Here is a 25,711-nt window from a genome sequence, read left to right on the forward strand (position 1 = left end):
GTCCAATGTAAAAAAACCTCTAAGTGGAAAAAGAACAGAAAATGCCAAACCCACTGTAAAACTATTTCAGTTTTGATCATGAGGATTGCTGGGTCAGTCTTGTGCCCAGATACTGGTAAGCAAAAGGCAAATTGACTTCATTGACTTCAGTGGGAGAACAATAGGCCCTCGAGGCAATGTATTTTAAGTTACTGATATTCACAGGAATTTCCCTGCAAGCACAAATGTCATACAGTAACCACTGGGCAATAATAGAAGAGTGGCATTATTACTAGTGCAGAAAAATGGTATGTGACCCTTGCACTGTGCCCTATAGTGCAAATATCACTACATTTATTAAGATAAGTCTTTTCCTTTGTGTCTGAGGGTATGGATCACAGCAGGCAATATTTTTATTTCTACAATGACCTTTGCAAGGCTCGCACAGCTAGATCATGTTATGGTAATGGTACAACCCAAAGGTCATAAACATTATTCTGCCCTAATAACTATTAGGGATGTGATGGGAGTTAGAGGAGGTGTTTGTCCTTTGGGCCACATTTCCACCTCTGGAGACCTGGGTTCAATATTGGCCACACCAGTGACACACTGGGGGCTAAGAATCCACCCCAGCATTTGAACAGTTAACTGCAGGCTGTGCTCTCTGACTTGGTGAAGTTCACTCTCTCTTTAGCTACTACTGACTCTTCATTATTATCATACTGATAATAATAAACACTGCCATCCTCTAATGAACAGACAACATGAAGCTACAAAACCAGCCTGAAGGCAAGGAGAAGGCATTATCCTGGATAACACTGACAAAAAAAGCTTCTAACTCAGCAGTGCACAGCTTGTTGGCAGCAGGCTACACTTGTGCTGTGATTGTCAAAATATTAGATTATGATGACAACATGTTGTGTTAGTCCCTACTTTTCAAAATGACACAAATCTAGGACAGTAGATGAAAAAAGCATAGCAAAAAAGAGAAAAAAAAAGTTTTAAGAGCATTTCATGTAAATTTGTATAGCAGACAGAAAGTGAACAGCAACACTGGCTAATGGGTACAAATGCCTGCAAAATATGTGTATTTTCACCAAAATGGCATTTAGGGACACAGCATGCAAAGTGACAACGGAAAAAAAAGTAAAATCCAAGGCTGAAAAATCACATGGAAGACAAAAAAAAGCAGCAGTGAGACGCTAAGGAAGCAGAAGCTGGTGCATCCACTGATGAGTTCAAGTTGTCCTGTTGATTCACACACAAGCAACTCGAGGTGAAGGAGTTGCAGCAGAAAGAACAAGATTCCTAGGGATGACACACGAATTAGAAAACCATTCACCTCCTTTGCCTCAGAACAGCCTGTTCTGGCAGTGCCACAACATGTCACTTTGAAACCAAAATGGCATTGAGAAGAATTACACAAACATGGGCATGTGGTTAACCCTGCTGGGGCTTGTTGCTGTGATGTAACCACCTGATTTTTTTCCTTGGTGTTTTGCATGCCAGGATTATACAATTATTTTTTTACAATTTTAAGCCTCCAGGCCTTAATTATATTTGTGTTTGCTGGTACAACAGCATTTTCTGCTGTATAACTGTAACAGAACACCACCATATCGTGTCTGTGCAAAAGTAAGTGCATTGAATAGTTGACAATTGAAAACATTTTAAATATTCCTACTGTGATAGAAACAGGGAAGAATTGCACTGAGAGAAATGAAACACTGGCAATTTCACAACAGTTTTAGAAAACAAGAGGAATGTATTTGGGGACTAGATTTTTAGCAAGGTTACCAGTAGGATTCCATCAAGTTTTTTTTTCCTTTTGTTCTTAAAAAAAACTCAAAAAAACAAACAAAAAAAAATGACCTAATTTTTCAGGGAAAATTACCACAGAATAAGACTTTTTCATTGTTATTATTTTTTTCTTTTTCTAAAAAAAGGATCTGACCTGCCTGGATAATGTCCTATTGGATTCCCTCAAGCGAGCAAACAGATTTTGTAGCACAAACCTGCCCTCTGCTGGAAATACAAGAAAATGGTAAATACAAAAGAGAATCCCAAGATATTTCCAAAAGGACATTTTTTATGTTTTTTTGTACACAAACAGCACTTCTTCACATTATATGTTATCTTTCTTGGAGTGAAAATGAACCGATTTTTTAAACTCTGAATAATCCACTTTGTTCAGTGCTACAGAACAGCACCTCATCTACCAGGAGAGCATTACTAATCCTGCATAAACCAAAGTCTATGAAGGAAGGCAACTGCTGGTACAGTGAACAGGAAGCATTGGCATCATACAATATGCATGTCTTCCTTTCCTCCTGAAACTCACCACTAAAAGGTACATCTGCATCTCAAATCTGAGAATAGTAAATCTTCTACTAATATTGCCACTCTCTACAAACTGTGAATATCACAGCTGTCATTGCTTGTCTTGTCCCATTCCTGTATATTAATTTAAAAAAAAGCCAAAAACCTGTTCCAACAGCTCCAGCATATATTCTGTATTCCCATACACAAAGATCAAGGCATATTAAATAGACTCTTAAGTCCCTTTGGCCTGATACAAACACATCCCTTTTCATTTAAATAGAAGAACCTTGTTAGAACTCATCCTTGCAAATAAAGGACCAGCCAGTGCAAATGAATGAGAGTGAGCAGTCTTTCCTCCCTGCAAAGCTGCAGGTGTAGAATACTTGTCAGCACATGGTTTGTAGGTACCAGTCACTTCTTGCAAAAGAAAAGCCCAATCTCTTCCAGCAGCCACTCACTCTTGACTGAAAGCCAGCTTGTGCCTCACTCTTAAATCCTCCAGTTCATTACCCCTGTGTGTTGCAGCTTATCCAACCTGAGCACACTGCCAAAAGGAAACTGTTAATGGCCAGAACTCAAAAAACCCCTTGTGCCAAGAAATGAATTTCAGGACCACTTACATTATAGCCCCTGCTTTTTTTGTGGAATTTATGCCAGTAAATTACTGTGCACAGGTGCTCCTGCACAAACACAGGGTCACTTGAAGGATTGTAGCCACTGTCACTGCCCGTGTCCCAACACTTGCAAAACTGTTCATCCGTGTTTGAAGATGAGTTCCCTTGAGATGTGATTCCCATCTTGGTATTCCAATGGGGTAGGTGGGGCTTGAGACATCACTGGATCTAAGGTGATCAAACACACCTTTAGCCACTGACACTTTCACAGTGTGCCTGTATTCAGATTCTGCAACTTTCTGGGGACTGAGAGCTCACCTCCCTCCCTGAGCAGTACCTACTGCTCTGCCATTATTCAGCCGTGCTTTTACATCACCTGGCAGGAGTCTTCTTCACAGACAAAGGTGTCCACTCACTCACTGCCAGGGCTGGGCTCCTCCAGAGCTGACTAGGAGCTGTGCTCACACAGACCTGCAAAGTGCTCAGACACACAGCTTAGTCCGTGGCATCTCTGGCAGGGAAGTAAAAATGTGGAGTCATTGTCTGGCTGGGACCAACAGATTCTGTGTGATTTGTTATTCCTGTGTAGGACAGGAGCTCTGGGATTCTGCTGTGCTCCTTCCTGTTCCAGCTGTAACCAGTATCCATCCTGAAGAACAAAATGGACAGCCTGGCTGACCACTTGGGTTTTTTGAAAGGCAAAGATTGCTGCACGTCCCTGTGCTCTGATTTCAACCAGAAATCCGTACGTCCAGGTAGGCACTGATGATCCTGCATCTGAAATCTGAAAATTTCTCAGCAATATTAAAGTTGACCTGCCAAGTGGACAATACCTCAGACATGCTGAAACTTCTGGAAAACCCTTATAAGCAAGCTTACAGCCACATTCTTGGAAGAAAAGACTGCACCTTGAAATATGTGAAAATACCTTATTCACCTGCCAAAAAAATACAGTATGTATGTATTGCACAATTAAATCTCCTGGTTAGGCACTCTTTAGGAAGGCATTTTAGTCTAAGCAGTATCCCAGGAGAATCAGAGCTCAAGTCACCCCTTACACCTTTGCACTGCATGAATAAATCTGGTCTTCAGGATAACCCTCAGCAGGCAGAGGCCTTGCCAGGATCTTATGTCTATATAGTCAGGGTACTTAAGAAGGAAAAATACAATCCAGTAAGTATGGAACAGAACAAATACATCCTTACATTTTCATGTTGCTGAGCAGCAGAGGCATTTAATTAACAGGATGCCAGGTTGAAGGTAATTTTGTGATATTGAAGATAATTATTAACTGAGTTATTGTCTTGCATGTGAGTAATAAACAAAGCCTATCTTTATTAAACCAAAGTAAAGCATGAATTAACTGGTTTAATGGTGTACTCACTTCCCTTCTGTGACAGGGTCCTAACCTACATGAATTTCATGTGCAGCAGTAAGCGAGAAGACATGGCATTTCCAGCCAAATCTCACATTACTCACCTATGGGCTGTGGTGCTACCTGCAGGTGCAATCACAGTGCCCAGGGAGGCACGCTGGGACACACCAGTAGGGCTGGAAGGCAGGATGAGGGCATTTTAGGAGCTGAATTCTGCCCCCAGATATTTTCATACAGATGCTCTGGCACTCTGCATCTATTTTCTAGTCAGGATAACATCCTTCCCCTCCTTCCCATTTCTCTGCTGATTTCTGTGCAACTCAGTTCTGTTTGCATTTCAACCTGTGTCAAGTCCTTTTTCTTTTTTTCCTAGATCTGTGCAGTCCAATGGCCTCAGTTGAAAAACAAGGTTGAATTTTTCATTTCTCAGTGTTAACATTCTTGCTTACGCAGTTCAGGTCTTGGTATGACAATGATAATTTTTTTTCCTTAGCTGTCACTTACACTCCCTACAGTTTTGTCATGAATTATACCCCCAAAAGGGTAGTGATATGTTTAGAATGATCAAAAGGCATTTTATCAAATGAGTGGGACACATTCCTACGTTTTCTATGTCATAGTTGAACTTATTTGCATAGGCAGGTATTTTTCCTGCCTTGTAAACTTGAACCACTGCAATCACAGCAGATTTTTGCTTTGCCATTTCCAAATGATAATGTGTCAAAACCCTCCTGGGTCTGTCCTGCTCACTTTGTTCTGATCACTGTGCCCTTTCTTCCCTTGAAGTTTTCTTTTTTCCAATCAAAACATGTTAATTCCATCTCCCTAATTTCAGAGGCAGATGAAGTGCAGCTGACAAGTTTGAGGCAGAGAAAGGAGGAAACCAGGTTTGGCCATTTGCTTTTTGCTATCAACCTGAAGTTCCACAGCACTTTTAAGGCCCAGCCTATGAATGTGGAGACAGCATCTAGCATATCTGGGAGCTCCTCTCCATAACAGGTCCTGTGGGCATCACCTCAACAGAAATAGTAAATGTTCATTTTCCAACTGATGCCAAAATACTAGCAGAATACAAAGCGCATTGGAAGCCGTAAAAGCCCAAGAGCTGTCCTTATATTTGCATGGTACCTCATAACCAAAGAAATCGCTGGTCAAAACACAGCTGCAAAAGGTCAGAGCCAGAGAAGGATTTTGTGCTGTTTCCGGCAGCCAGGAGCTGTGCAGAGACCTCTGGAATTGCCGCTGCCCAGCGCTCCCTCGCAGCAGAGGGCACTGCAGCCGCACACATCAGGCACGGCTCCCCAGCCCGGCCGCCTGCTCCTCGGAGCGCAACCGGGCTGCCAACTGCTCTTCCCGGAGTGCAGAGCCCCCTCCCCTCCCAGCTGTGTGCTCAGCTGCTGCACTGGTACACCTTGCACCGGCACGGAGAACGAATCACTCTGGGCTAAAATATACCCTGCAGAGTTTATCCCGGCTCCGAGTTTGAATACATATTTACAGTTATGGCTTACCTGCATCCCCAGGGATTTGACGTCAGGGAAAATATCTAAAGCTTCTTTAAAAAACTTTTAAATCCCAGTTGATGCTATTGAAGGAAACAATCTCCTGTGCTTGTTATAATGCGAATATTTAGATTATATAGGCGAACAGAAACCTAGATAGTCATTCATGGGACAACGTAAAAAGAGCTCCTGGCAGATTCGGGTGAAGGGTGGTAAAAACTTATCAGTGTGTGTGCACATTTGTAAATCCTCAGGCCTGTGTCTGCTTCCAAATAAATGTTCTGTCTTCAGGATTAGAGTATTCAGAGTTTCCACTAATTCAGACACAAGTAGTAAGCACAAGAGACCCCAAAATATCAGCCTATCACTAACACCAAGATACCTGTCAGAGTTAGGTAACTTTAGGCTCCCCATTGAATGCATTCAGCTACATTTATAATAATGAATAACAAATAGCAAAAAGGTCAAATACTTATTCCCTGTCTCAGTATCTCAAAGTACCCAATGTTTATAGCAGTAGAAACAAAGTAAGAGAAGTCTGTCACATGAATTTGTATTTATGTTCTGATGTGACTAGACCACTGAGTGAACATGTAGGCTATTTAGAAAAAAAAAGATTAGGATGGGAAAAATTAGAAGATTAAAATAATATCTGAAATCAACAAGAAAGGGGGCATTTCCTGGTAAATCCAAGAGTAAGAACATAAGCAAATCCCACTTGTGCTTTTAAAGTGCCTTTAATTTGGCACTGACGATTAACAGAAGAGGTTTGAAAAGAATAAATCTCAGCAATATGTGTTGAGATTTCCAGTGGGAAAATCTGCAACAAAATTATTGCAATGCAAGGCTGCAGAATTTAAGGGACTCCTATGGGGAATCAGGATTAAACCATATCAAGGAAGTGTTAAGCATGATAGTCCAGAAAGAGCTCAGGAAATCCTTAAAGCTGGTGGCTGGAGGCTCTCAGGAGAGTTATCAATCTGTAATGTGTCTTATTCTTACACTGCATTAGCTGCTCTAGGGACAATTTGCTGCTCCAGGCAGACTCTTGGCCTAATGCCACATAAGCCCCCCTTGGCACACAGGAGCCCCTGACCACGCTGACCCTGAGAGCTGACCCAGCAAACCACATCAGAACTTCAGCTGAGGTCACTACGCCTTGCTCTGAATGCTAACACTCAAAGCACAAAACTTCCAAGTCTTTTCCTGCTCTTCACACCTTTCTTGTACCTCCTTTTCTTTCTCTACCCCACTTTTTCCAACCCTACATTACTGAAAAAACCCACAGCCCAGCAGCCTGTCTTAGGTAAGGCTTCTTTATGCTGTCTTGTCCTAGCAGACTCAGATTAAAATGGCAGCTAAAAACCTATGACTTCGGCAGCTGATAGCAATTACAATTTGCTAGGTCTCAGAACATCTAATAAATTAATTTGCTGAATTTATTAGCAAGATAATGAGAAAGCCACCTAGACTTACAAGTCATAGCCTCTCTCTTTCCTTTTCTTTCTTCTTTGCTTTTACACCTTTGTCTTCTGCCGTTGTTGTGAGGCAGAGCTGGACAACAAAAAGCACAGGGAGTGCTCAGCACTCTTCACCTAATAACAAGACACGTAATACCATCTTTGTGCCATATAAAAACCAACCAAAAACCTCAACCACAAAACTGTCTTTGAAATAGAACTGCAGATTTTTTTCTGTTGAATTCCTCTCTGTAGCTAATAAAGGGGAGTAGGGGATATTGGTACAAACTTTCTTGATACTAGAAACAGTTAGCTCCCCCCCATATTTTCAGAAGATTCAAGGTGCTCATTATTTACCACAATATTTCATAGACCAGTATCTCTGTTCCCCAAAAGGCAGACAATGGTTACTTCTGTGTGGTGACAGTGCCACATCAGCATTATGAGATCTTTGAGCCCTTTATTCCAATTAAAAACAGTAACACAGCAGATGACATGGAATCAGATGAGAATTTTTTAATTCTCAGTAAAGACACAGCCAAAATCTGTATCTGGTGATCCACCCCTAGATTTCCTAGAATTTATCTGCCATCTTTCTTGTGCCCAGATACAGCCATCCATTTGTCCTACTTCCACAAAGATTCTGTGGAAGGAAAAAGTGTTTTTTGTGAATGGAAAAATACTTTGCTGCACTGAGTGCTGGCATTAAAGAACAGAAGACTTTCCTATCTATGAACTACTGCAAACAGTACATGTAAGGTTTGAAAAGCTGTTTGTGTATTGCCAGTTCTAACATTTGTTATTTACAAAGACAAAACAACTCTAGTAAATTACTTCTACCAAGATCCTTTGCACTAACCACAGGAGCACTACAGGTGCATTTGTAAAGCCAAAGGGCATAGCACTAAAACAGAATAATCCCTTGTGACATACAAAAGCAGTGTCTGATTTGCTTCTGTCATCCAAAGACATTTGCTGGTAGCCGTGTGCTCCCTAAATCTAAGGTGTTAATGTACTAGCCTGACTTCAGAAATCTCAGGAGCTGCTCACCCCAGGCCAAAGGTATGCATTTTTTGGGGGGCCCACTATGCAATGTAACACATGAAAGCTCTGTCTCTACCAGGAATAATGCAGCACCTTACATAACATCTAAAGGAACAGATTTTTTTCCTCCTTTTCTAGCCTAGTTCTTCCCCTATTCGATTTGTAGGGGAAAAAAATCACATTGTTCTTCTACCAACCATCCCCCACACCTAAAGAAAACCTGCTAGAACAAAAATCCCAAATCCCCTCAAACCAACAGATCTCAGAGTCAATGCAGTACTGGACCATACCTCTCTGTTCAGATCCATTTGAAAGAGCTACAATTTTGTGTTACTAACCTAGGGCCAAATTCAGCATGTTCAACTCATATTAACTTCAATAGTGATGCACAAATAAATAGCATTCAGTGAGACTTCTACTGATAAATCCTACTTATCAATGTGCAGACTATCATATCCAGGCCTTTGTGACCCTGTCTCTCTTAGCTAGTCTGAAGGCACCCTTCCTTTGGAAAGTCTCTGATTCCAGACAGCAATTCCAGAAACATTCCTACTTCTCCACGAAAAGTTTTCTTAGTCTTTCTCCTAACCGCACTCCCTTGCCTTTTCCAAGCTCCATGTGACAGACGGTGTGCTAGATCATTATATATGTACACCCTTTGCATGTTTGGAGCATGCTGGATGGTCCATGGCCATAAAAACCTACCCCGTTTGCTGTGACAAGTGTTACATTAGCAATCAGAAATGCTGGAGAGTTGCAAGCCCAGCAAACAGGTCTGTAAACCTTGTATGAGTTTCTGCATAGAAGCTGGAAACAGAGACTATTATGTTTATGGAAGTCGGGCATATCCCTCAAGGCTGACACCTGGAGCCTTCCTCCACTCTGGGGAGGCCTGCCTTCCCCCTAGGGCTGTCCTGTTTTCACTGACATGATAATTCTTACAGTTTAGGAACAGCTCCACAATTCAGAGCTTGCTAACAATGCATTCCAGGGCAGAACTCAAAACAAAGTCAGAGCATCTCCAGCAGTGAGAAACACCAAGCACAGGTACAGTGGTTCCTGATGGGTCTGGAAGTGTCCAACTCAGGTTCTGAAAGGAAGTCAGCTTCAGAGCAGACATGCTCAAATGGGATGTAACAGGGTCTAAGACCCTGCACTGACACAGAGAATCCATATGCAACTCCTTCCCACTTCTTCCTGGTGTGACTCTGTGCTGGGCTTCATGCTGCAGAACTGGACTCCAATTTGTGGAAATTAGCAAGAAGCTCTGATTTGGCATTTAAAAGCTACAGCTGAAGAGCCTGTCCCTGGGAAGTGCTGACCACTTGATTTTTGCTGCAGACATTTATTTTTTTCCAATGCTCAGCACCCTACACACTCTGCAGACCCACACTCTTCATTAGGGATTTATGTCCAACTTTTCATCAGGAGCTCAGGCAGGGAAGACATCTGACTTCCTCAGAAAACAACTCCAAGAAAAGCATGAACCAACTACAGAGCTCAGCAGCTCAATGATTTTGTGTGACCCACAGAAAGAAGCAACAGACTGTCAGGACTGTTCAAGAAACAAACAGGGAATTTCTCCTTTGAAATGGAAGTCGCCAAAAGTGTCAGAATATTCCACGGAAAGCAGACTCAGGAACCTTCTAATCCATTTCAGTGAAAGTTTTGCTCTCATATAATGCTGCTCTTACTAAACAGCAGTGAACCTAAGATACTATTTGCTCATGAGTGCTGTCAGAAAGCAGCAAGCTAAATATACTTCTACAGTTGCAGGCTGAGGTCATAAAGCAATATTCTGCCTCAAAAACACCAGTACAAAACATTCCAAGTTATTTGATCTAAAGCATTTCAGACACTTATGGAAAAAAATTTGAGTGAAAAGCTTCTGTTTAAATTAATATGAAATATTGAATATTTAAATAGCCTGTCTAATCCCATAAGAAAGGTTCTTGTATTCCAACATGGTAACAGAATGTTTCTCTTTAAAAGCCAGCTGAACCCTTGCTTTATTCATTACATTACATGGGATTTTGGAGAAACTGCTACAGCAGGCTACTGCATAGAAACTTCAATGATGTTTTCAGTACAGGTAATACAATACATACACTTATTTACCTGACAGATTGGCACATCTCATTATTTTGACTCTTTTCAGCGATTTAAAGCATTGGTTCAAGAAGAGATTTTCTTGATACTAATTTTCTGATTCTATATCGCAATACAACTGATGGTGAGCCTGTAATAATTTATGGCATTCTGTGAGTTTTCCATGCAGTTGCAAAATAGAAACTGAAGGTGTGTTTTGCTTATTAATAATAATACTAGCATTCAAAATTCATACTTCAAAAATACCAGTGACAGTGATAATTCTGTGACTGAAGGTTAAACATGACTTCCTAGCAGTTACCAGCACTTCTCTGAAAATGAAATACAGTTTTTATAGACATAATTCTATAAAACAGTAACTCCGGTTGTAGGGCTTTTAACATCAGATTTTAAAAGGTAAGCAAATAATGTGACATAAGGCACTACGTTTTCATGAAATAATTTTTCGTCATGAAAACTCTTCAGCTAAGTCTTGAAAGGTAGACAAGAATCCTGAGGACAGCTGGAAAAAACCTTTAAGATGATGAGGTCCAAGCCATTAACCATGCACCACTGTCATGTCCACCACTAAATAATATCCCCAAGTGCCATGTCTATGCATTTACTGAACACAAGGACAAGGACAGTGATTCCACCACTTTCCCTGGGCAGCCTGTTCCAATGCCTGAGCACCCAGGAAAGAGATTGTTCCGAACATCCAATCTAAATTTCTGTTGGTGGAACTTGAAGCGGTTTCTTCTTGTCCTATTGCCCATTATGTGGGAAAAGAGATTGACCCCCCACACCTGGACACAATCTCCTTTCAGGCACTTGTAGAGAACAATAAGGTTTCCCTGAGCCTCCTTTTCTCAAGGCTAAACAGCCCCACCCCTCTCATCCGCCCCCATAAGACTTGTGCCCCAGGCCCTTCACCAGCTTTGTTGTCCCTTGTTGGACACGCTCCAGCTCCATTCTTTCAGCAGGCTTTGTTTGATAGTTATCACATCTTCACCCTGGCTCTGCCACTGGCCTTCCTCAGTCAGCTCAGAACTTCCTTCTGTACCTTCCTCTTCTCTGCTCAACGCTGCATGCCTGCCATGCCCTTCAATGCTGATCCCGGCCTCCAAATTTTCTCTTTCCCTTGCACACCCACCAGAGTGAGGCCTCCCTTTATCTGCTGCTGAACCACCCCATCCACTTCCAACCTGCTGCTCCAGGTGTGCCTGAACAATGGTCACCACACAATTCTGCACTCACCTGTTCCTCCCCCATTCCTTACTGCTGGCTGGAATTTCCAAGTGTCCTGTGAGATGACAGCAGAAGATGGACCATGTCTTAATCAGACAGAACCTAATTAGGAACTTCTAGTTTTTCAAATTAGCACAGCCTGCTACACATACACTGGATTTTAGCTTTCTCCAATTGCCGCTTTCTCACAAAGATAAAGGAAACATTTTCCACTGCCAGAGCCTGATGCAAAAGTTGTTAACACAATGTATATCTCCTTGTTCCCAACTTAGCCCCAGGAAACCTATCCCAACAGGGATGTCATTAAATGCAGTTAATTAATGCACCGGCCTGCACGAGGAAAGTCACACGCTCAATCAATATTTGCATTACTGTGTTCCCTGTCATCCCTTCCTGTCTGATCCCCACACTTCCTACAGCCATGGCACAGTGAATGACTTTGCAATCCTTTCCCAGGGACTTTGGCCTTTCTGAGCACTCAAAAGGAATGGAAAGGCATGAAACACTTATCTCAATAGCCTGAGGAAAAAAACAATTAATCTGAAGGAGAGAATTTCGTCTTTTTGAATGATAAATCTGCAATTTCACGATTCGCAGTATTACAAAATTGACAAACATAAAGCAACACCAAAACCAGATCCTGTCCTCTCTGCACTGCCTCTGCTCTTGTTTGGGCCTTAGTTGAGCCGACCCAACAGAATGCAATTGTCCTTTTCTCCTGGATGTGTTTTCTGCCAAATCTCTAAATGGAACTGACAGAGAAGTTGGATGAGCCCCACAACTGGTGCAAGGTAAGAAATGCAAGCCAAGCCTATAAAGGAAAGAATAGAGAGAGATACGTTCATATTTCTTGCTCACTGCAAATGGAACCATAAACGAGCTCAATCTCACTCCCACATATTCACTTTTCTTCTTCAGTAAAGGCATGCCATAAGAGAGCTTTTAGTTCTCAAGCCATACTTGGGAGCTTTGGCCTATTAACCTTTGTAGCTCTCATGATAGAGGACATTGAAAGACAAAAGAGAGTTAATCTACTTGTTGTTCATCAGGATTTTTTCTAGGTGTGGTTATGGTCAATCTTTAAACTTTTCTACAGAGCGTTTTTCGCTTTATATGTCAGTGCTCTTTAAACAGGATGAGCCATTAGCACCTCTCAGCAGAACAATATGAAATATCAGCGTGGACAACGATGCAGATCAAGCGTGATGGATGTGAATAGGGTGGAGGAACACAATTAGTTGTCTCCTGCTGCTTTTGCTCTCCCTGTAACTCCTGGTTTGGAGAACACCACACCAACAAGAAAATGGATCTGTTCTTTTGGGTTTATTTTTTTTAAAATTTCCAGTCCTAGAGCAGGCTTTTTTGTTTTTAATCTCCAGCCTCCGGGTAGGTTGAGAAAGCATTAAAAGGGCATTGTGCCTCATTTTGCATCTTTCATGCTTCTCTACGGAGACTAAATACAATGGGGAGACACCTTAACCACTTACCAAGAGCACCCACAATCCAGTCTAGCAGAAATCAGTCATCGCCCCAGAATTCAGAGCAACCCTTTCAATGGTGGTGGGATCTATTTTTTTTAAGTCTCCAGTGAAATACTTCACTACGTTTTGCTTGTTCATTTCTCATGTAGTCTACTAGAACCGAACACACCCCTTGTTCCAAGCCAAGTGCGAAATGGAAAGCAACCTGCCATGGAGCATCCTCCCTGCAGCTCCAGGAGACACTGCCCTGAAACTCCTAATATTTCAGCCCATTTCCAAGGAAATGAATGGCACCTCCTCGAAGGTTTCTCACTCAGTGGGAATGTGAGAAACACACATGTTCATCACAGTTTTTACGAGCAGAAGCCACATTTTGGTTATTACACGTTCCTTTATACCATGCAACGATTAAGCTCTTTCTGGTACAGCAAAAACAGAGAACTCATGTTTGCTGACACCTATGGTAATGGCTTTCTCTTCCCGTGGTTGGAATAAGGAAATTGCTAGAGAGATCTAACCACAGTGAAGGAAGCACCAAGTAAATGGTAGAACAAGTGCATGCCCATGGACAGCTGTTTTTGGCTATGAGAGGTGCTCTAAACCTACACTCCATCATTTGCCCACAGATACCTAAATGCTGAGATTGCACCACTGTGGCATCTCCACCCTATCCAAAAGTCCTCTCACCCTTTTCCAGAAAAGAATGTTTATACCAGCCTGCTTAATTGCTTTTGAAATTCAGTACCTAAACTGGCAAAGTCATCATCAAGACATTCACTGTCATGCGTGTAATTGTGTGCTGAGGGGTGGTATGGAAGGGAAGAAAAAAACAAAAAAACAATCACAAATATTGCTGCTTAAAGTGCTGAAAGCAGTCCCCAGCACCCCTGGCAGGAATACACAAGTTTTTCATCCTTACATTCTGCTCCATTTCTTCTTTCTGCTCAGTGCCAGCATGAGCATTTCTACTGCTGCACACTGAACTGGAGAATTGCTGTGACTGAAAAATAACCCCTTGTTCTCTTCCCAATCCAGACATCAGACATTTCCAGAATTTTGTTATGTACATGTAATTTAAGCAGATGAAGTAGAGAAATACGTTGCATATTTGAATCAGAGATGTACAATGCAGATTCATCTGCTATTCAGGACCATTACTGGCACAAACTTTAGGAACTTAATTTTTCCTCCGAGTCAAAGTAAGACCACTCAAATGTCACAGATTTTGCATAAATTTTTCTTCTGGATCAAAGATATTTCCCGTCAAAGCAAGAAATTTACCTGACATTTCCTCTCCTATAATGTTACATAGGAACTGTCATACAAAGGCAGCAGAGCTGAATCCTGCCTTCACTGAAAGGGGTAACAGGAGAGTTGGGTTAACCATAATCTTGCAATATACAACACGAAGTAAATGGCAAATAAGCTAATCAAGGTATCAGAGGACACCAGGCTACACAGGTGAGGGTTTGTCTGTCTTATCTGGGGTAAGAGATAGGATAAAATTTACATACTATTGTGAATAGCTCCTGAAAAGTCATCTTTGCATTGACATATCCCCTGCGGTGTCAATGTAACAAGTCTGCTTGCTCAAATCATACCTTCATCAGGGCAGGAATATCATGTTATAATATTTTTACTTGTCATGGGAAGTGAGCAGAAGAAAGCAATAGCACTTCTGTTGTTGAGAATTTATCACTAAAAACAAGCCCACTCTAATTACCAAACTATCTTGTTTCCTAATTAAGGTTGTTTTCTTCCTCAAAGGAAGTTTGCAACTATACCAATTTACAGAAATGATATTGCTTTGTGGACAAATGGAATTATAGCTACTCCATGAAGTTTAATCATCAGTGCCCTACCCACACCTCAGAACCCTGCTCCAAGAAAATCAGGGATCATAACAGAACAGACCCCTTTACCCTCCTACTGTGTACTGCCATATAAAACAACAGTACAGAGGAACCTTAACATGGAGTTTCATTGTCAAACCTGCTGAAATGATAGTACTTGGAGTACACACTTCAGCAGTGCCTACTTCATCCACAAGAGTCCTTCTACAAACTGCAGAGCTCATACTCCAGCAGAAGAGAATATGGACTTACATAGAACTCCTAACACAGATTTGTTAATGGATGTCCCACTCCACACATCCTTTCCACATTTACAGATATCACGCCCCATGGAAAGAGAACTGATCTTTTTTGGGGGGGTGTCTTTCTTTCTGTGGAGAGCACTCCAGGAAGAAGGAAATCACTTTACTTTTTGCCTGAGTTTGATGTTACAAGACAAGTGACTTTGGAAAAGCTCTAAAAACGCCTGATCAGATTGGGGTTTCAGCCACTCAAAGAAGTCTGACAGTGAGAGGATGAAAAATGCAGACTTCTTTTGAAGCTGCAAACATCATCATTACATGAATTTAGGTATTCATTACTTTAATTCATTTCAGTGGCATAAGCCCAAATGCAGCACACTCTAGGAAAAGGCACCTGCTCAATGCCTTCCCCAAAAGCAAGAAGGATGAAGAGCTGTCAGCCAGGTTTAGTGCTGTTACAGGAACCACATCATCTGAAACCCTGTCCCATCCACCTTCTAAGATCATCCTTTGAGGGGCACTGGCCAAAACAGGTTGGAAATTAATGCCTTTGCTAATAGACATCAACAAGAAAACAGTTCCCTGCTGCAGAAGGAAACTAAATAGCACACAACAGACAGAAAAATCAATTTTGCTCTGCAGTCTAGAACTGACATAACAGACAAAGCCTGTCTTAGGTGGGAGAAGTACTCTTCCTGCAGAAACAGAGACTTCCTGCACCTGATTAACATCACTCACAGGTGGAAACCCTCTGCAGGCAAGTAGTTTCCCCTGTGACTAGAGTTAGGCCTTTACTTTTTGACTCACCAGGATCAGAATTGCAGATTCTGAACTGCAATTTCCATCCAGCACTCTCTGTGTTTATGCAGTCCTTCAGGGCAGGCAAAGCACACAGCATTCCATCTTTTCTGTATTTCCCCTTCCTCTCCTGCATTTTATCTGACTCCAAAACAAAAACAGGAGAGAGGGTGGCAGGTTAGAGGAAAGCCTGCAGAGGATTCCTCCTGCCCAGATTAGGATTTAATTGTATTCCTAGTGAGTCCCTTCTGGTTGCCCTCGGTCTTTCAGATGAATGTTTCATCAATATGATTAGGATCACATCCCTCAGTCTCCTCTAGTTACACAATCGGTTGTGACAGCTCAGAGTATAGTACTCCCTAAAGGAAATATTAGATACCACCCCATCTTTTTATTCAAATCATAGTTTGCACTCTACACTTTCAGGCTAATGTCATTCTCCCCTGCATTACATATCTGTGATGCCCTGAAAGCACTAAAATCCTTCCAATAAGGATTAGATTATTAATATTTATATTAGCCATACTCATATTATTATGATCACGGCTACGAGGATCTGGGGAAAAGAATGAGTGGGCTACAGAGCTCAGGGGGCTAGGGAATTGGGCTTGAATGTATAAGATATGTAGGGCAGTAACAGAATATTATTATTATTATTATTATTATTATTATTATTATTATTATTATTATTATTATTAATAGTAATAATAATAGGGTAATGAAAGTCACGATTTCAAGTGGTGGACGAGCATGAGGGACGTGCCGGCAGGTCCCGTCTCCCTCGCCTCATTCCCCCGCCTCCACTTTGTACCTAGAGCCGACGCCCCGGCACGGCTGGCCGATATTCCCGTTGGGAAGGAGAATTTCTGAAGAGTAGCGGGACCGCAGGAGCCACCGGGAGCCTATTCCCACTTCGGCCTATTCCCACAGAGGCGACCCTGAGCGGGGGCTGGAAAATAACTTTTCCCAGGAAAGCCCCCTCCAGGAACGCCGCACTCCCCTCAGAGGAGGAGGTGGGAACAAGCGAGCAGGTGTTATAAAGGCGGCGTTGAGGAAGGTGGGAGCGGAAATTCAGACCGAAAGTAAAACCCCATCCCGTTACTCGAAGAGAAAACATACCTAAAGCATCTGCCCCTTCCTCCCTGGAGCGCTGAGGAGGCCGCCCTGACGAGGAAGGAGCCCTTTCTCCAGAGAGGGTCGGGCCGGTGCCGTCGGAAGAAAGAGTTTCGGGGTCGTTTCGTTTTGCCCCCCGGGTGTGAAGCGGCGGCAATGCGGCTTGGGGCGAGCAGCGAGGAATGAAGTTTCGTTGGCAAAAAATTACCAGAGGCTTGTTCTCGACGTGCCAGGTCTGCTTTAACGAAAACGACACCAAAACCCAGTCTTCGGCGAGAAATGGCCTCAATCCATCGCACGAAGCCGTCTCCGCTGCCTCTATTGCCCCGCCGGGCGCTTATGCTGTTTAAAAATCAGGGCTACGCACCCTGAGCACGGAACCGCTCCCTCGGTTCAAGTGAGGGAATATCCCAGGGAGCTGCTGTCCCGCGGGGAAAGGCCCCAGGTGCGTATCCCGGCTTGACGGGGCCAGCGAGGGAAGGAGCCGAGCCCCCGAGTCGGGCAGAGCCTTTGCCCCGCGGGCAGCAGCGGAGGTTCGGATTCCCCCTGACCTAGAAGGAAGTTTTCCCTCTTCATCGGGCAGGGCTCGCACTCCACCTCCCGCCGCAGTGCTGTAAACAACTCTTATTTATTCCTTTATTTGGCTCTACACCCGCCGAGCCCGTCCAGCTCACGATTCAAACCCGCACTCCGTTTCCATGCCAGAGCGTCGGAAGCGGCGCGGACGGGGCGCGTTCCCTTCCAGCGCTCGCTGCTGCCGCGTTTCCCGGCACACGCGGGGCCGTGGGGGCTGCGGAGGAAGGGACACTCACTCACTCATTCACCCTGGGGTGTTCCCCTTACTCCAAAGCCACGAGGAAAAGCCCGCCGAGGCCAGGAGGGGCTCTCCGCCCGCAGCCCGCTGTTTCTGGCAGTAAATTACATTATGAAGCAAAGTGCAGGGGTAGTTAACTTTATCTTCTGTTAACGTAAACAAATAAGAAGCATTCAGTTTCTTGATCTTTATTTAAATCTGCCGTTGTTTATCAGTGTCATCCTATGAAGATTAATTAGATACCTTTATTCACAATTTGGCGTCTGACACTCCATTTCAGGAATGCATTATAATCACAAGGTGTTAATTGGGGCCAGCCACGCACTTACGTTTCTATTAAGCACTGTGAGGACTTTTCACAAGTATTAAGTTCTTTTTTTCGCCGTGCGGTGCAAAAATATACAGCTTTTAATAACACAGCGCGGCGGAATCGTGCTGTGTAATCGGTGTTTGCGGGGTGGGTGGGGATGGGCGGCGTGCAGCCCCAGCCCTGGCTGGGGACGGGGGACAGCCCTTCCCGGGGGCTTCTCCGGGAGCGGGTGGCCCCACTGGATACATATATATATATATATATGTAAGGAAGAATATGCTCGGCTCCTAGACTCTTAGAAATTGCCGCAAGTCCCCACTCTGTTCCGGATGGGGTCTTTGGGCAGAGGAGGAGCTGACAGGACAGCTTGCCACTGCGCAGAGCCGCAGTGCCGCCCCGAGAAGCGAAGCGCCGATCGAAATCTCCTCGGCCACCCGCCGCGCCCCGCTGCGGAGGAGGGGGAGCCCCTGCCGGTGCCCCCCGACAGCATTACCTTCACCGGGGACAGCCCCGGCCTGAGCCCTGGCTTGATTTTGTTTGCAGCCGGGAATCGTTCACAGCTTAATCCCATTACTGCCTGCATATCCTCAGGAAAGGGGTCCCGCTGCTGCTGCCGGAGCTGGGATTCAATGGCTCTGCCAGAAGCTTTCCCCTCCGATAAGCGGGCAGGGGAATTTCTTGCCTTGTTCCGGGAAGCGCAGCGGGTGAGAAGGGGGCGGCGGGCGGAGGCAGCCCCGGAGGTGGGCTGGGTTCATAATTCGCTGCCGAGCTCGAACCGCGCCTGTCGAGAGGCGGGGGATGAAGGGGTGGTAGGGGACAGGAGACCGTCGTATTTTGGAGCCAGCTGGAGACTCCCGGTTTGTGCAGATGCACAGGAGAACCGTACCAAAGCAAGAGTCAAGAGACTTTAAAAAAAAAAAAAATTAAAGGAAAAAACTCCCACACAGATAAAATTGTCAGCATGGTTAGATTTAGAGAAAACAGACAACCGAACCCCCAGGATTGTGCTCCCTCCTCCCCTTTTGGGACACCCAGCAGAGGCAAAGATGAGGCAGAGCCTTACCCTCTTATGCCTGGCACCACCACATTTATTAAAAATTATTACCATCTACATAGAAAAAAAACAAAACAGAAACAAGTTTCTTGGGAGGGGAAAAAGTTTGCAGGCCAGTTGCTCTGGGGCTGATCAGTTAAAATGGCTGAAAGTAGAGGCAAGAATGGCTAAAGTCACATCACTTCCAGTTTCATACAGGGCAGCTGAAAAAGTCACTTTACGTACACCTAAATAGAAATCTCCTTTTGCAATGCTTCATATGCTAAGTTTGATTAAGCAAAAAATGCCTTTTGAACTTCAAAACACCACCGGATGTCCTTCCAACTGAACAGCTATAGGTCAACTATTTATACATTATTCCACAATATTCTACAGTGTACCTAGACAAAACACAACTGTACACTTGATTTTTGGCCACCTCAATAAAGGTTAGGCTTTTGGGATGGAGGCAGGGTTTTTTTTAATGCAAGTTCTAAGCTAAGAAAAGTCAGATTTGGTCATTGTACTCCTGTTGTTGGGCAACAAGACCTTCAAGTCAAAATCCTGCCTGGCAAGCAGGCCTTATTTTGGCATTTTTTGCCAAAAAAAAAAAAAAAAAAAAAAAGCAGCTGTATCTGAGCAAGATTAAACTCAGCCAGCTATTGTGGATGGGTTGAATAAACCAGCTCAGTGTAAAAGCAGAACATAGCATTTGTGCAGTTCCCTGCAACCCAGTACGCTTTTATCAAGCAGGGAAGAAAATTAAGTTTGGGATTCCACCCCCCTCTTACCTTGCTCAGGAGTGCATAGATTTGATCAGGCCTCTGAGCTAACCCAAACTGTGCACACTTCAGTGACTCCAATAAATATGCCAGATATTTAGACACTAAAGTCCTCCTTACAGTCCCCCTCCTTCTATACAAGGAGAATAATTCTCCCACGTTTAGCTCTTTCCCTACTTTGTTACCTAAAACAGTCAAAAAGCTTTGGCACCTTCTTTAAAATTGCACACAACACCTCAAGGTGGAAGGCAAGAGTCTTTTTGGCAATTTTAATGCAAAAAAAAAACCCCAAGGCCACCCTGAAAAAAAAAATAAAATCAGCCAATTGGAATAAAAAAAAGGTGCTTTAAGAATTAGCATAAAATGCATAGTAGCCCATGCCTTTTGAAGTGTCTTTGTTATAGTCCTCAGTATTAATGTCCTCACATTTCATTGTCGGGGAATTTTCGTTGCTGGAAGTGCTAGGGGAAAGCCGCCTTCTCTTACAAGCACCTGTGTAGACCCCAGAATCATTTGAATCTAGAGACTTGATAGAGGGTGGAGTCTCTATCCAGGATGAGCCCATTTCTTCTTTCACCTTGTCCTTGGAAAGCTGGTCTTCAGTGAATCCCGGAGGACTTGTTCTCGCGGTCCAAGTTAGTCCTGTGGTCATTTTTCGCTGGTAAGAGCCCCTGCTCCCCCAGCCTGCCATGGATGGAAATGTCGGGTCGGGGTAGTAGCCCAGAGCGTGGGATGTCTGTAGGGGGAGGGATTTAATGCCGTAAGGGAGCAAGGTGCTGTGAGAATACTCCGTCTCATAGGAGTTCATGTCCAGTTTGTTGGCACTGGGCTGCTGCACGGGCGTCACAAACCAGCGCTGAGGAGGGCTGGCCACCTCCTCGTTCTGCTGCGGGGACAGCAGGCCATTTGTCTGAGGGACGGTTCTCTCACCGTTGTAAAACCTGGCTGGGGGCAGGTTGTTGACAAACTGCTCTTGGAAGAATGGCTGCACGCTGTATCGGGCACCAGGGACGATCTGGTGGGATCTAGGAGAATCCGTGGGAGATGGAGTTAATCTGTCATTTTCCGAAGCTGTGTACATGCTACAACATAAAAGAGCAATACTGAGTGTTTTTCTTTACAATTCCAGTATGACAGTTAACACAAAAACACAAACATGAAGAAACTAGATATTTCTTATAATTAGAATCGTATCTACATTTAATGAGATGGCTATTTGTTGTATTCTCATTTAGTAGGTGCTTTTCCTAGACCACAGTAAATTTTCAATTACTGCTACAAGCGATAGCACAAGTGAAGGTAGAAAGTGACTATTAGGCAAGTCTTCTGCTGGCAATTTAAAGACACTGCTTGTTCTGTGGAGACACCCAATATACTGCTGCCAGTAAAATCTGCAGGCCAGCTGACTTCTGCCAGCACCAAGTTTTCTACCAAAATTCAGAAGACAGCAGAAAAACAGATCATTTAGACTATTCAGATATTTTAACAACAGCAAAATTGCCAGTAGAAATACTGGATCTGAATAAGTGAATTAGTATTTAAAGAAAAACCCTTCCACAGACACTTCAGGCCTCCTAGACTGAGACATCTGCAAAAGAAGACAGAGGTGTACTTACGAGTCATAGTTGTCTCTGAAGCCTTTTGCAAAAGGATTATGGTCAATTTTGAGCTGTGTAATCTAAAAGTGAAACCAGAATACATTAACATGAGATGCTGAACACACAAGTCAATTTTATTCTGAATAATTTTGTATGCAATTGTATATGTCCATGCTTACATCAGTGTTTTGATACGCTGTAACTGCTATGAACTGTGTTTCAGGGAAGATAAATGTTTGAGTCTTTGAGGAATCATTCAGATCTTCAACACCATCTTCAGTCACTTCCACAATGTGAAGTCGCGGCTGGTACTTGTGTAGGGACTGCAGTACTATCATCTAAAAGAAACCATGAGAGAAGCAACATCTTTAGACAAACTGCATCTAACATTAAAAGATCTCTTTCACAGTGTGACATTTTTCTCCTGTCAATTGTAATCTCTCGGTGTAGAAAGGGAGCAGTTTTAAACTGTTATCAGGAGCCGAGTCACAGCTTGCAGCCCTGTTTCACTAAGAGCTATCAGCTACCCTCCCCCTTTTTGAGCAACTCCAGGGGATCAATATACTGGCTAAAACAAAAGAAATTCACACATCCTATTCCAGCATTTTCAACTACTGATACAGCGAAAAAAAGCAACCAAGCTCTGTGAGCCAGTTCAAGAAAGGAACGAGTCACAAGTACAGTGATATAGTGGCTCGATGAAATGCTGTATGTAAAAGCCCCCAAACCCCAGGGATCCCCCGCTGAGCCATCAAGAGCCCCCCAAGCCTCCCTCCCCCCTCTCCTTACCTGCGCGTTGTTGTTGTTAGCACCTTTATTGTTCGTGAGCTTCAGCTTCCCGAACGAAATCTCCTGCCTCATCCAGTGAGCGCCGGTGTTGGGCGACTCAGGGTGAACGTAGACCTTGTTGCCTGGGGGAGACAAGCCAGTGAAACGCCGGCCGGGCACGGCGCTTTGTTCCGCCGCCCACGCAGCCCCTCGGCTCCCCGGTGGCCACCGTCCCACACAGCCTCGGCACCGCGGCGCAAAAAGAGCCGCAAGCCGACCTTGGAAGCGCAGCTCGTCCCTCTGCAGGATGCCGCGTGTGGGGAAGACCCTGAGGGTGCGAACCCGGAACCCTTTTCGAGAAAGCGACCCGCGGGGAAAGGGGGCGAGGAGACCCCCGGAACCTGCACCCACCTTGCATGTTGTTGTCGGCTTTGCCGCAGGTCACCCACTTGCCCCCCTGGAAACGCCAATGGTTGGGGTCCGCCAACACCACCTCCACGAAGACGTTGTAGTGGGCCGTGGGGTTGAGGCCGGTGATGTTGAAGCTCAGGAAGGGAAACATTCTCCTGGGGAAAGGAGGAAAACCACAAGGCATGCTGAGGCGGGCCGGGGGAGGGGGCGCGGGCTCCGGCGGATGCTGTGGGCGGCCGTGGAGTCCCCGTCCGTCTTGGCACCAAAGAGACTGAGGAAGCGAGCGGCGAGTCCCCCAGGCGATCCCCGCCTTATCTCCCGGCCGCCGAGTGCGGGGAAACTGGGGAGTCGCTTCTCGGGAAAGCATCCCGGGGCACCACGGCAGGAGAGAGCGCTCACCTCCTTTCCGGGGGAGCGGGCAAGCGCCTCCCGACACGGAGCGTCCCCGGGGATGCCACCTCTCCCCATTCCCGATCACCGCACCACTTTCTTCCGCTTCCACCCCCCGAACTGCGCCCGCTTACCTGCCCTGCTTGGTGATGATCATCTCCGTCTGATGCCGGTGGAACTTGAGCCAGAGGGGCCGGTTGCACAGAAAGACCTGCGCTCGCATCCCCGGGCCGGCGGCCGGCACCCCCAGCGCCCCGAGCCCGCCGCAGGAGCCCGACGCCGGTGGGTAAGGGCCGTAGAGGGCTCCGCCGCCCGTCGCCTGCCCGTACTGGTATCCGCCGCCTCCTCCGAATTGCGCCCGGCCGCCGGGCGGGCACACAGCGCCCGCGAAGCCGCCCGGGGACAGCACGGAGCCGTAGGGGTAGCGCGGCCCGCCGGGTGGCTGGTAGACGGCGCCGTGCTGCGCCGCCGGCGGGTACGGGAACAGGGCGCAGGGCCCACCCAGGTCGGCGGCGGGCGGCCCGGGGGACTGAAGATAGTAGCGCTCGGAGCTCAGGCTGTCCATGGAGTAGCGGGCCGCGGCGGCGGCCGGGGGCAACTCCTCGTCTCCGCATGGGGTGGCCTTGCGGCCGTCCGGCTTGGGGGCGGCGAAGGGCGGCTCGACGGCCTCCGCCTCGCCCAGGATGGCGGGGGCCGCCCCAAACTTCTTGGGCATCTTGTCCAGGTCGAGGCGTGGCGGCGATCCCGGACCAGGCTGCCCGCGGGAGCCGCCAGAAGCGCCGGTCCCGGTGGCTCCGCCGCTCTCCAGCGGGTAGAAGGGGGCGCCCGGCAGTGCCCCCGCCGCCGTCAGCAGCGGCTCACCCAGCTGCATCCTCGATGGGCGGTGCGTTCGAACTCCACTTAATCCTGTCGACCCCGACCTGTGGTCGCGCAAGGCTGCGCTTCGGCAGTGCTCCTCCGAGGCAATTTATACCGGCGCGCTGGGCTCCTCGGGCCGCCGGGGAGGGGCTTGCGCCGGGCTGCCTCATCGTCGCCCTCCACCCCCGCCGGCCTATTGGCTGGGCCGTGTAACACTAATTTAATTAGACAGCAACTAATTGGAACAAGTCACCTGTGACTTTGGTGTGCGCCCCGTCCCCTTCCATGGCCCCCCTTCCTGCAGCCGGCTGCCCGAGAGGCTCTGGTCCGCTTCGTGCTCCCATGTCGCTCGGACTGAGGGGAGCTCCGCATCACCGCACCGTGGCTGCGGTGGAGGGCCCGGCATCCCCTCTTCCAAAAAAAAAAAAAAACCTTTTGCTGTGGTGGCACCGTCCTACTGCTCTGGCGCGCAAGGAAGAATCCCCGGCGCTGAGCGAGAGACGGGGACGAAATGGAAATGTTTGGGTGGGAAAGCCGGCAGCCATCAGGTAGGGAGGGCGGCGATCTACCGCACCGCTGAGACGGGGCGGGGGACGCTGGCTCTCCGCAGCCTCCTCACCGGCCGCCTCGCCATTCAAACAATTCGGCTTGTGTCTCTGCTGAGTCCAACAGTCTCCTTCCTCCCTCTCCGCTCCCTGAGCACCATCATCATCACGGGGTTAACACGTTTCACCTTATCTGTGGGAAGTGGCGGGTTCAGTTCGCAACTCCAGTTTTCAGGAACTCGGGAGTCGGTTTATCAAAACCCACATTCCCCTTCAGCATCTCCCACAGGGAAGGCAGATTTTTAATTAAGGCGGGTGCCAGATGTGTTTGGGGCTTTCTGTCAGTGCAAATCCCCGAGCCTTTAGCCCGAAAAGGGTAGGGAACACGCTTGGGAAGGGGTAGATGCCCGTGTCATTTTGTGGAGCAGGCAGAGCTGGTGTGAATGATTTGCAGCTACAAATCCGCAGCCCCTCGCCCTCCGCCCGCCACCGGCCATCTCGCAGGGAGCTCTGCAAGCACCTGCCTCTACCTCATGGCTGAATTTTGAACCAGACCCGCTGAGCGGCCAGGATTTCGTTGCCTGGCAGAAGGATCCGGCCGGGCTGGAGCAGCCCAGCTCTGCCGCTCTCCTCGCCGCCTCGGCCCGCTGACCCCCCGCTCCCGCCGGGCCGCGCCGCATCGGGCAACTGAGATAATTAGAACAGCTGAGCGCGGCCGCCGTGAGCCGGGGCCAGGGCGCTGCCGGAGCACCTCCGGGATGCGCATCCTGCTCAAGCCGGGCGCTGGCAGGTGCGGGCGGCGGCGAACGCCCGGTGGTGGCCGCCAAGACCGGGGATGGGCAGGACTCAACCCGCACCCCCGGCGGGAGCCGAGAGACGGGGGAAGCGGCCCCTGCTGTGCCCACCTCTGGCTGCAGCCACACAGCCGGAAGCCTGGGCTAGGCAGAACACAGCCGGCAATGAAATACCAGTCCCAACCCTAGCCACACGTTCTCTCGGGATAATGTTTGCCTCAATTTTTTACGTGGATCTCGTTCGACCGAATAAGACAACAAAAATGTGTCGGAAAAGTCCAACGCTCCG

At 46.3% G+C, this 25,711-nt stretch overlaps 1 protein-coding gene across 1 annotated transcript; it reads right to left on the reverse strand.

Moving 5' to 3' along the window:
* Positions 1 to 19,310: 19,310 nt before the first annotated feature.
* Positions 19,311 to 25,239, reverse strand: EOMES (eomesodermin). Its single transcript, XM_014888561.2, has 6 exons — positions 23,360 to 25,239; positions 22,836 to 22,990; positions 22,446 to 22,567; positions 21,836 to 21,994; positions 21,675 to 21,736; positions 19,311 to 21,140 (listed from the first exon to the last, which is right to left on the reverse strand). Exons 1-6 carry the CDS (start codon positions 24,094 to 24,096, stop codon positions 20,405 to 20,407), a joined length of 1,971 nt encoding a protein of 656 aa, XP_014744047.2. The 5' UTR covers positions 24,097 to 25,239; the 3' UTR covers positions 19,311 to 20,404.
* Between the last annotated feature and the right edge of the window lie 472 nt (positions 25,240 to 25,711).

This window comes from Sturnus vulgaris, chromosome 1 (genome assembly GCF_052056855.1).
Source record: "Sturnus vulgaris isolate bStuVul1 chromosome 1, bStuVul1.hap1, whole genome shotgun sequence".
Taxonomy (NCBI): domain Eukaryota; kingdom Metazoa; phylum Chordata; class Aves; order Passeriformes; family Sturnidae; genus Sturnus; species Sturnus vulgaris.

Excerpts from the sequence above, each read along its gene's own strand:
- EOMES (XM_014888561.2), bottom strand. The coding sequence starts at position 24,096 with ATGCAGCTGGGTGAGCCGCTGCTGACGGCGGCGGGGGCACTGCCGGGC. Across the intron at positions 22,991-23,359 it reads ATCATCACCAAGCAGGGCAG|GAGAATGTTTCCCTTCCTGA; the intron begins GTAAGCGGGCGC and ends TCCTTTCCCCAG. Across the intron at positions 21,141-21,674 it reads TTCAGAGACAACTATGACTC|CATGTACACAGCTTCGGAAA; the intron begins GTAAGTACACCT and ends TTTATGTTGTAG.